An 11,636-nucleotide genomic window follows, 5' to 3' on the forward strand; every position below is an offset into this window, starting at 1 on the left:
TTCACAGAGACGAGAAGCTCTCTAGTTCTTCGGTTTTACATGAAATAAAATCTCAATCACACTACTACAGTAGTACTACAGTACACTATGCACACATGTTGTAACGCTGTCTGTTTTGCTCAGCAGTGCCCTTTCTCAAGAAGAACAAGATGATGCTCAGCTGAAGATAGAGGACATATTACAGATGGTCAGTACTGCCGCCTGTCAGCAACACAAAGAACTTAGATTTTAGTTTATTCTGGGTAAATTTTTAAGCAATTGTTGAAATTATTTATCTCCAGACAAGCTGTCCCCTACTACACTTCATTGTGGTAAGAATAACATCACTCCCTTAAGGAACACCAGCAGCTCTACAGTAGTTTCTGTGTAATGTGGTGAATTCCCAGTCATAGGTGGATTCCCAGTATGTGGAGTTAACTTGGGGTGCTTTCACATCTGTCGTTCGGTTCATTTGGTCAGGACCAAGGGCAAAAAAGTATACATTGTAGTATTTATCAGCCTTTTCGATTCCTTTTCACACCACACTGTTTGCTCCGGTCCAAATCAGTTGAGGAGTTGGTGAACCAAAATGCAGCAACACAAGTCATGTGACAACATTCACATCATTGGCCAGATGTGTCTTTGAACGTATTTCATAAACTACTCATGACTTCAAGTTTGTCCGCGAGGTGCCATGGGGCTGTGATGCTAAAGTGCAAACTTGTCCTCAACCCATAATGCACAGCGCATCGGACTACGCCAGCTGGTTTAGTCCAAAAATGTTTGAAGTCGGATCACGTTCTCCCCACAAACGAACCGCTCCAGAGTTTGTTTAAAAGTGAACAGAGAGTGGCCAGGTTAGCTCAGTGGGTAGAGCAGGCGCACATATATATAGGTTTATGCATCGATGCAGAAGGTCCAGGGGTCAAGTCCTGCATGTCTTCCCCTTTCATAGCTGTTCTATCCATTAAAGGCAGAAATGCCGAAAAAATAATAGTAAAAAAAGAAAAGAAAGTGTACCGAGACCACACTTGTTTGGTCCACTTTTGGTGCACGTCAGAGTGCGATTGCTGCGTTCACACCTGCCCAAACGAACCGAACCAAGGGGGAAAACCAACTCTAGTGCGATTCAACCAAACTAAATGAGGCCAATGTGAAAGCCCCTTTTAGCATACTGGTACTGTAGTTCATCAAAACAGCTTTTTGAAATTCTGGACTACAAATAGTTTGCGTGTGTTTCCAGGTGGAGAGTCCGAAGGCCGAGTGTTTTGAGTCTCTCTCAGCCATGGAGCTGGCAGAACAGATCACACTCCTGGATCACATCGTGTTCAGGAGTATTCCCTACGAGTGAGTACATCACGCAGAACGATGTTCACCTCACGCTCACACCGTGTACACCTGCAGGTCCGCAGTCCAGTGTTGGTTCAAATGGCTAATTGTTAAAGAAAATGTTGTTAAATCTTTTTTTATGGGTTTGTAATTTCCAAAATAATTTCCTTGAAAGAAATGTTATTTATTAAACATTTATACCTATATGTGTGTGTATATGTTCGTGTATGTATAAATGCATATAAATAGGTAAAGAATTAAATTTTTTCATATTTAACTAAAGTATAAAAAATATAAAAAAGAAGGGAGAACCAGAAAAGTTTTTATAACTTCTTCCTACTACTTTTTGAAAAAAGTGGAAATCCTTTTTTGAATCATATAATTTTGAAAGATATGTTTGCTGAGGACTTTGTTTGTCTGTTTTCTTTCCTGTACTGAAATGTTCTTATTTATCTCTTTTTTTTTTTTTTTTTTTACATGTTCAAAATACGCAAAATAATAATCTAAAAAAACTTGAACTAAACTTCATACACTGCACAACAATACATCACATTTTATATTGAAAGTTCTTCTATTATCTGCAACATGACAAGTAACTATAGATGTCAAATAGATGTAGTGGGGTAAAAAGTCTCTAAAATATATTGAAGTATAAGTAGTATAAAGTAGAATGACCTTAAAGGTACTTCCGGTATGTCTGACTATTCTGTGTCCCTGCAGGGAGTTCCTCGGTCAGGGCTGGATGAAGGTCGACAAGACCGAGAGGACGCCGTACATCATGAAGACCAGCCAGCATTTTAATGACGTACGACTAAACCGGCTTTTTTTTTTTTTCTCCAAATTTTCCATTTTAATCAATTAGTTGATCGACAGAAAATGAATCCGCAACTTTGGCTACGTTCACACCGCAAGTCTTAATGCCTAATTCAGATTTTTTTTGCTCAGATTTTTTATTTGGCTGTTTACATGACCTTTTTAAAATGTGGCTTATATATCCGATCCCAGTGTGAACTGTTTGCGGTTTCGAACTGACCCGCATGCGCAAAAGAACAATAACAAACGACATCAGACGCAGCACGCTGTTGCACTAAAGTTAGGGAGGTTATGGAGGAAGTCAGCATTTTGGCTTTTATGGCAGCCATAACATTAAAGCTGCTGTAGGTAAGTTTGTGAAGATCCAGGACTTTGCCAACAAATTTGAACATCGACAACTTCTCAGTCCCTCCCTCCTTTCTGATGAAGCCCAAGCCGTCTCCTAAGCCCCTCCCACACAACGGAGTGTGACAGAACTGCCGGCCGGCATGTCAGACAACTAAACACTAACACAATGTTTACTCACCAACAGTAAAACGATGCTAACTAGCAGGCTAGCGTTAGCCATTTCAGCATCATATCAGCGCGACCACTGTGCTAACGTTACTATCATCCTCACCAGCGTAACTTTGTGGACTTTTGACTACTAATAACCAAGTGAAAGATAAATCATTCATGGTAATTATGTTACCTGTCGAGAGGAAATGTGGCTACATCTGCATCGTTCTTCAGATCTTTAAAATCCTGCAGCCACACCACCTCTGAAAAGCCTCTCCAATATTCACCCGAGTTTTGGGAAACCGTTCTGCAGCTCGTGCTAAGGGAAGGGGGACGGGAGAACGCTCTTATATGCGTGTACGTGCCTGAGCAGTGATTGACAGGCAGATAGACCCCTCCCTGTGGCCCTGATTGGAGAAAATCAACTGGGTGGTATTTTGCCAATCGCACTACAGGCTGTAGGAGGTGCCAGAGGAGCTGGATTTTTTTTAATTACATAATTCATGTAGTTCTACTGGAACATAGGGTCAGTTTCAGCAAATATGACAGAAAGTTAGTTTTATAAGACTTACCTACTGCACCTTTAATGAGCAGGTGCTGAGGAAAAGAATGAAGAGAGAGAGCGCCAAATTGGCTATTTTGGCCTTTTGTGGAGTTATGGCTGCAAATTCACTACAGAGGTCTGTGTGACCGGACGACCGATTTGCACGTCAGGACCGCTACGGGCCTTCACCGGAGTTTTTTTTTTTTTTTTTTCTCCATAGTTCATTTGCAAGGTTTGTAAATAAACTCAAATATTGAAGGTGAGATATTTTTTTCGAATTGAAAAGTGCTTATTTTAAAACCATTGAAGGAAACTCACAAAGCGGGAACTATTATGGCTATTTATTGAAAATGTGTAAAATTGAAATGAAAGCACACATTGCTTGAAATGAAAATGTCACATTTTAGTATTATAAAAATTATCGAAATTATCTTCATGGGAAAAATACGTCTATATCAGCTTCAGAATTTCGATGTCGATACATTTTCGATAATCGTCCAGCCCTAATCAGACGATTATGATAATGATCTGTAGTTTCAGCCCTACAAAAAACCTTCCTTCATGAAGTTATAATTCTCTTTAAGAGAGGTGTTGATTCAACTTTGTGGCTCAAGTTTGTGGTGTCAAGTTTTGTCAACCTTGTTTATATCAATAAAGGTAGACCAAATATTTAAAAAAACAAACATCTTAAGTGCAAAATAAAAATAGTTATACATAGTCTTCTACTTCTTTAAAATTGTCAACCCTAACGCACACAGCTTTACAAACTACAGCAAAATAACTGTAAAGTTGTGGCCGGGTTAGCTCAGTTGGTAGAGCAGGCGCACGTGTGTGTGTGTGTGTGTGTGTGTGTATATATAAGTTAACTCCTCGATGCAGCAGCTGTGGGTTCGACTCCGACCTGCGGCCCTTTGGTGCGTGTCGTTCCCCCTCTCTCTCACCTTTCGTGTCTTCAGCTGTCCTGTGAAAATATAGACCTAAAAATAATCTTTGAAAATAACCGTAAAGTTATATATGCACCTCTCTAAAAACAAGTACTGAATAAATCTTGAACTAGGTGTACCTAATAAACTGGTAACTAAGTATCTTTAACTAGGTGTACCTAATAAACTGGTAATTAAGTATCTTTAACTAGGTGTACCTAATAAACTGGTAATTAAGTATCTTTAACTAGGTGTACCTAATAAACTGGTACCTAATAAACTGGTAACTAAGTATCTTTAACTAGGTGTACCTAATAAACTGGTACCTAATAAACTGGTAACTAAGTATCTTTAACTAGGTGTACCTAATAAACTGGTAACTAAGTATCTTTAACTAGGTGTACCTAATAAACTGGTAACTAAGTATCTTTAACTAGGTGTACCTAATAAACTGGTAACTAAGTGTGGAATATTTGCAAACAAAGGGGAACTGTCTATTTCTCTCAACCTCTCTCCACAGATGAGTAACCTTGTGGCGTCTCAGATAATGACCCACACTGACGTGGGCTCCAGGGCCAGCTCCATAGAGAAGTGGCTAGCGGTGGCCGATATCTGCCGCTGCCTCAACAACTACAACGGCGTGCTGGAGATCACCTCGGCGCTCAACCGCAGCGCCATCTTCAGGCTGAAGAAGACCTGGGCAAAAGTCTGCAAACAGGTTGGAATCCATTCATTTAAAGTTCCCATGGCATGAAAAATTCACTTTATGAGGTTTTTTTAACATTAATATGCATTCCCCCAGCCTGCCTATGGTCCCCCAGTGGCTAGAAATGGTGATAGGTGTAAACCGAGCCCTGGGTATCCTGCTCTGCCTTTGAGAAAATGAAAGCTCAGATGGACCAATCAGGAATCTTCTCCTTATGAGGTCATAAGGAGCAAGGTTACCTCCCCTTTCTCTGCTTTGCCCACCCAGAGAATTTTGCCCCCCTATGAGAGATACAAATACAGTATTAGGGGACCACTAAGGTCTATATAAAAGAGACTTCAGATACAGTATTAGGGGACCACTAAGGTCTATATAAAAGAGACTTCAGATACAGTATTGGGGGACCACTAAGGTCTATATAAAAGAGACTTCAGATACAGTATTAGGGGACCACTAAGGTCTATATAAAAGCATCCAAAGAGCACCATGTCATGGGACTTTTTAACAAGTTGCTAAAAATAAAACGTTACTCTCTCCGTAAAACCTTTTTTACGATTTCTTTGTTTTGTTTTTAGACAAAGGCGCTCATGGACCGCCTGCAGAAGACGGTGTCATCAGAAGGGAGGTTCAAGAATCTCAGAGAGACACTGAAAAAGTAAATACTGCTAATTACCAGAGAAAAAAAACAACAGATGTTTGAATCCAGTGCTTAAAAACTGTCTGTTTGCGCTGTATGTACGTGTGTGTGTAGCTGTAACCCTCCATGCGTCCCATACCTGGGCATGTACCTCACTGACCTGGCTTTCATTGAGGAGGGAACACCCAACTTCACGGAGGAGGGCCTGGTTAACTTCTCCAAGATGAGGATGGTAACGAATATTCACTTTACCTGCTCCCGGTCTTGAATAATGCTTATGAAAGCCCAATTGACTGTTAGCTAAACCCTTCCCCTGAAAAAGAAGCCTTTCCAAAACCAAAAATACAACAACCAAAGTCTTCCAACGTAAGCTACAATTGTTAGCTTGTCAGACTAACTAGCTTACTTCATACAGTAACCAAGCACTTCTTAGACCAAGGAGCACATCATCTTCGAGCTTTGTCGTGCTATTTATTGGATTTGTGTTAGTTTTCAAAAAATATATGAGCAGGATTCCTGTTTAAAAAATTGTCAGCTGTAACATTAAAGTCAGATGAAGGCATTTTTAAACAATTAAGCTAAAGTTAGCTTCATGAGCTAGTTAATTATAGCTGATAAAATCTGTTAGCGACAGTTATTAGTTTAAGCAGCAAAATCGCAAGTTGACGGCTAGAAATGAAAGGGTGCTTTAGTCTACAACTGTCTCGAATTAAAGACACATTGTTTCAGAAATATATTTAAGACTTATTTTATAGGATTCACGTTTTTAAATGAGTCAGCTGGATTAAAAGGCAGCTGGAGACATTTTCAAACAACTCAGCTAATGAGTTAGCTTAATTAGCTAGCAAACTAGCTATAACTTATAAAATCTGTCTGTAACAACGGCAAATTTAAAGTTCAAAGGCTAGAAATGAGAAGCTGCTTTTGTCTGTCACTTCTTAAAATGTATGACCCATTGGCAATGAATTTTGATGGTTAATCTTCCACAGGAATAGCAAAATTAAAGGGGATGGGGGTTTAGCTAACGGTCCATTGATTAAGTTGTTCTTTAACTCTGTCTCTACTCTCTTAGATTTCTCATATTATCCGGGAGATTCGTCAGTTCCAGCAAGCACCTTACAGGATAGAGCACCAACCAAAAGTGTGTCTGATAAAATGCATTATTTGTGCAATATGGAAGTGATTAGTATTTAACTATTAACACAATCTATTTGCCTGCCCTGACTCTCTCCAGGTGACTCAGTTCCTCCTGGATAAGACACTAGTGATGGATGAAGATACCCTTTATGAGCTCTCACTGAAGATCGAACCTCGAGTACCACCTGGTTAACATTTCACACCCAAACATATTAACACAGACGTGATATACAAAATATATCCATCTAACAATATCAGTGATTAACGCAACTTGAGATTCTTTCTTAATAAAGCAGGGGTTGTTTTATGAAACACCACCAGTTATTGTGCTAAGGAAACTCAGGAGAAAATGTGCCTTTTTGTGTAAATATCTGATGTGTACATTTAGTAAACAGAATGAACTGTATAACATACACAACTCTGCCATACAATCGTACAGTTATGACTGTAGAAACACTCATGTTGGCTAGCCAAACATGGCACTAGTAAGTAACAGTTGCTGCTGTCACATTGTAAATACCAAACAATCTGCCTCTGTAGTCTTGCACATAAACATTGTCAGATGAGTTTTACATTATTTATGTAATTATGGCCAGATTAACCTGCTTATCCATAGAGAGGCGAAGTCCTTCCCCTACCGGTGGACCCCCATGGGACCTTATTTAGGAAAAAATATGTACTGTAGTTAACGGCGAGAAATAAATAAATATTTGATCCCATTTGAATTGAGACACATAAAATGTTGGTCAATTTAAAAGATAATTTTTTAAATCAAGAAAGTCTGTCGAAAAACTGTTGAAGTATAAGACTGAAAATACGTAATTAAATACGTAATTAGAAAGACTAATCATCCCAAAGTAAGTGATGTCTTGCTGAAGCTACAGTGTCTGTGTTGTGTACTGGGATGTAACTCAAACAAACAGGTCTTGCTCATTCTTTCTCTTCCCGGCTGATGAAAAGATGCCGGTTAAAACCCATCAGGTAAGATAAGGTTACATCTGTTGTGGATCAGAGCTAAGTTAGCTAGCTAGCTAGCTAGCTTGCAACCGGAGCAGTTAGCAAGCTTATGTATATTGTGTGAGATTAGATATGTAGTTCACTGAGCGGTTTCACTACGGCAAACCTACAACAAACTGACTTTCTTCACCTGCAAATTGTTTTAATCTGACAATATATGTGTAATTCATGGCTCAATTTAAATAGGCTCAAAAAAGTATTATTTCTCTCGCCGTTGGACTACCGGACAGATTATTTTTTTACATAATTAGGTCCCATTGGGTCCACCGGAAGTAGAGGGACTTTGCCTCTTTATTGGGCCCAAGGTTTGCTGTGTGGTTGAAATATGCACTATTTACACAAAGCCTCTGCACAGGATATACAAAGTGAAATGGATGCTGTGTGCCAGTGGAAGTCGCTCTCTGGAAGCATAGGCAGAAAAAATGTTTTGGCCTCTTGGAGGCAGTGCTACAAGCTGTAAACACAACATTGATTGAAATCATCTCAAGGAGATATGGTCTCAGTGCTGATGAAAGGTCTGGCTGAACCCATCATAATTCTAGGAGAAAAAACGCTTTAAGTTTGTATTTCTTTAAACCAATCTCAATCGTCTTGGGCGGCATTAAACTCCGGATGCAGTGACTGTGACCTTGCAAAATTGTGAAACTTGTTTTGGTGGAACATTTGCACGTGGGTAGGCGATCCCTGTCATTGAAATGGCTAAATCCCTCCAAAAGAAAATGCTGCTACAACTTTTAGAGCCCTAGGGGTGAAGCCTGCCTAAACTTCAGCTCAGGAGGAGCTCACTGGACTTATGGTGCGTTCCATTTACCGGGGAATGGCGTCACACCCACGTTAGTCTCGCTTTGCCAGACCTTCCTCCACAGCACTGTGAAGGAGGGTCCGGCTAGTCCTCTCAGCATTACGGGACGGGATAAAAACGTGCTCTGGTTTATGGGGATTTCGTAAAACCAATTACAATCGTCATAGGCGGCGCTAATGTGTACGTTTCGTTGTTTTAGTCGTGCAACAGGAAACTCCGATTGGCCAGATAGTCTAGCTAGCTGTCTGGATTTACCCTGCAGAGATCTGAGGAGCAGTTAACCATAGTCCTCACAAATCAGCCGGAGTTTAAAACGCCAACACAGAGACAGAGGAAGGTGACGCACATCTGGCTGAGAAAAGTGAAATCCAGCGGAATTTCTGACAGCAACGGAGCGATCCCGGAAGTGGAACATCGTGGATAGGGACTACCCCCGAGTTAACCGCGCTCCAGTAAAACAAGTCGGAATAACTTATTTCACAGTGGGGTTTATTCTATCCAGGTTAGCCATTGTTAGCAATACCAGTTGATAACGCATTTTTTGCACATACAAACAGCGTAACATATCGCCAGAAGTTGGACAGGACTGTGTACGATTTAGTGATTCAAAAATAAGACAAAAGAGCTTATTTACTGTATAGAACTACAGCTTCACTACTGTTGATGCACAGAGCAGCCATGTTGGATTTTGAGGTCTGGGTACTGTGTAGAGGATGGAAACCCGACCCAAGCCCGACGGTACCCAATGGGCTGGGCCAGGTTCGCACAGATATTTAGAAATGATGTTTGGGTCGGGCTCCGTCACATCAGCGCGATATGATTGGGCCTCTTGTGTTAACGCTTGTTCCTCGTGTGCGCTGATCTGTAGACCTTTCCGAATGCCTTCCTACAGTAGCTTAATAAAAGCTTTCCACACAAACAAACGTACATGTGTCATTAGTATGAGAAAACATCGTCTGGCTCGGACGTAAATATCTTAATGCCTGTCGGGTTCGGATACCGCTCTGTCGGACGCGGGCCGGGCTCGGACAGAAAAATGCGGCCCGATCTGCACTCTAGTACTGTGAGGTTCTTCAACTTTTCCTAGTCGAAAATCTGACTTCAGGGGGCATTCCAGTTGAAATTTCCGACTCGGAAATTCCAACTTCAGATTTCAAATGGAACGCACCATACGCAGCTCAGAGTCGTGCATATTCCCAGACGAAATGACAATGAATCAAATGACCACAAACACCCACACAGTGAACCTGAAGCAGTTGGGGGCCCCCTGGGGGTGTAAGGTGTACCCCGTTGGTAGTCCAGCCTCATGTATATGTGTGCGTCGAGACACACTGGGTTCCCTAAACAGCTGGAGGACAGTTAAAATATTGTATCTTTACGTAATACTTTCTGGCTCGCCTGTTTCTAAAGGTTTATCTTTTATTGTATTTGCATGTTAACTGCAAAACTCTTTTGTAGTTTACACACAAAATCAGAAAATATGGTCACAGCAAACAAGATTTACATTTTATTCATCTTTCTTGACATTCAAATGCATTTCTGCTACAAATCATGTCTTTTCAGTGTCAGTGATTTTGTACACACAACGTTCTGATTTTAATAATCTTTCTGCTCTTTTTTTAAAGAGTCTCGGCCTAAAAGGTTTCTTACATGATACAAAGCCCTTCGGTTAAATTTCTTTAACATGTATCACTATTATAGGTTCCTTGTCAATGTGATCTTTTAATCATATTTCAAACCTTAATTGTATTAGTAATAGTAATACCTTGGCACTATTGATACGTAAAGAATGTCAATAGACTCCGTGTTTCTAGCATGAATATAGCATGATGTCCCTTCTGTCCTTCAGATTACTGTTCTCTTTATAGTTGACTGTTACTGACTTTTGTTAGATTCATTCATTTATTTTGGCACATTCCTGATGGCAGGAATCTTCAAACTCTTAAAAGCATTAGCGTATAAGACCCCGTGCTTTCTTACAGTACTGTATACTTTGAAATTCCAGCTTTGCTGTTGTATTTTTCCATGCATTTCTTTGTGTAATGTACAGATATTTACACCCAATAAAAGCAAACAAAAGTGAATTATAATGTTGTTCCGAACAGTTTTTATGACAGTTACAGGAAGATACAGTTGGCCCTGAGTGCTCAATGCTGTAACTTGAGTTACAGAAGAAGTTTCCATGGCACTTTGCAGGCATGCTTTGTGATGAGCGATAAGAACGACTTCCAAGAAGTAATGTTGCGTTTGTAGAAGATGCATTTCTTTTGAACGGCTCTTTGGTATGAATGAAGGGAACTGAGCTATATGAGAGCCAGGTTTTTTTTATCATTGTGCCTAAAATTTCACTCCCTCTCCTGCGCTTTGGGGCACTTCTGCTTCCTCTTGTCATTGTGACAGCAGCAGCAGCAGGCTATTTCCCCTTTATTTAAGAACATGTTCATTATTAGCATGAGATGCACAGAAAGCTGTTACACTGAAAACCCTTTTATCCAACGTGTGACTGGCAGGCGCGCACGTGTACTGTACGATGCCTCGTTGATATTCGCAGTCATGAACCATGGCAGGAACTCACGCATCACGCGTCTTCTTCAGTTTTTCGTGTTTATTCCCAGACAAAATGACAATGAATCAAATGACCACAAACAGCCTTGTGTATGAGTTTACTTACTACACGTTTACTTATTTTGTTTTGTACTTAAAGTGCATTTTATGTTGTGCAACTTGGAGTTTTTAGGCATTATGTTTATAGCTGTTTTATGTATGTACTTATCTACGTCCGGCCCATTCTTGTGAACACGATATCTCAGGACCCCCTGGCGGGTTTTTATTTAAATTTGGCATGAATGACAACTTGGGCCTGAGAATGAACGCATTCAAATTTGGCGGTCAAAGGTCACTAGCTTCACAAAACACATTTATGGCCATAACTCAAGAATTCATCTGCCTACTATGGAGAAGATTTACACAAATGTCTAATAGGATAAAATGATTATTGTAATGACATTTTATATCCAAAAGGTCAAAGGTCAACTTCACTGTGATATAATGTTCTGAAAAAAAAACTTTGGGCCATTATTCAACGCCATAACTCAGGAAAAGAAATGGGAACATTTGGTCGGATACTGAATTAGTGACAATAATCTTGAGAAGTCCCAAGCCACTGAACTTGCGTCCCAGGTTCAAATCAAGAGACTGATAACAAGCCCAACGCACAATCAACTAATTTACCACACAGACACGGCAAAATA

General features: G+C 40.2%; 1 protein-coding gene across 1 annotated transcript in view; it reads left to right on the forward strand.

The window, feature by feature from the left end:
• The window catches only part of rasgrf2a (Ras protein-specific guanine nucleotide-releasing factor 2a), a 65,701-nt gene extending 55,229 nt beyond the window's left edge, over positions 1 to 10,472 (forward strand). The window contains 8 exon segments of the mRNA XM_039779058.1: positions 127 to 187; positions 1,223 to 1,326; positions 2,029 to 2,113; positions 4,607 to 4,804; positions 5,368 to 5,447; positions 5,544 to 5,661; positions 6,502 to 6,570; positions 6,664 to 10,472. Coding sequence (XP_039634992.1) covers positions 127 to 187; positions 1,223 to 1,326; positions 2,029 to 2,113; positions 4,607 to 4,804; positions 5,368 to 5,447; positions 5,544 to 5,661; positions 6,502 to 6,570; positions 6,664 to 6,759 — 811 coding nt within the window. The 3' untranslated portion in view covers positions 6,760 to 10,472.
• The last annotated feature ends 1,164 nt before the right edge of the window (positions 10,473 to 11,636 follow it).

The sequence above is a fragment of the Perca fluviatilis genome, chromosome 17 (genome assembly GCF_010015445.1).
Source record: "Perca fluviatilis chromosome 17, GENO_Pfluv_1.0, whole genome shotgun sequence".
NCBI lineage: Eukaryota > Metazoa > Chordata > Actinopteri > Perciformes > Percidae > Perca > Perca fluviatilis.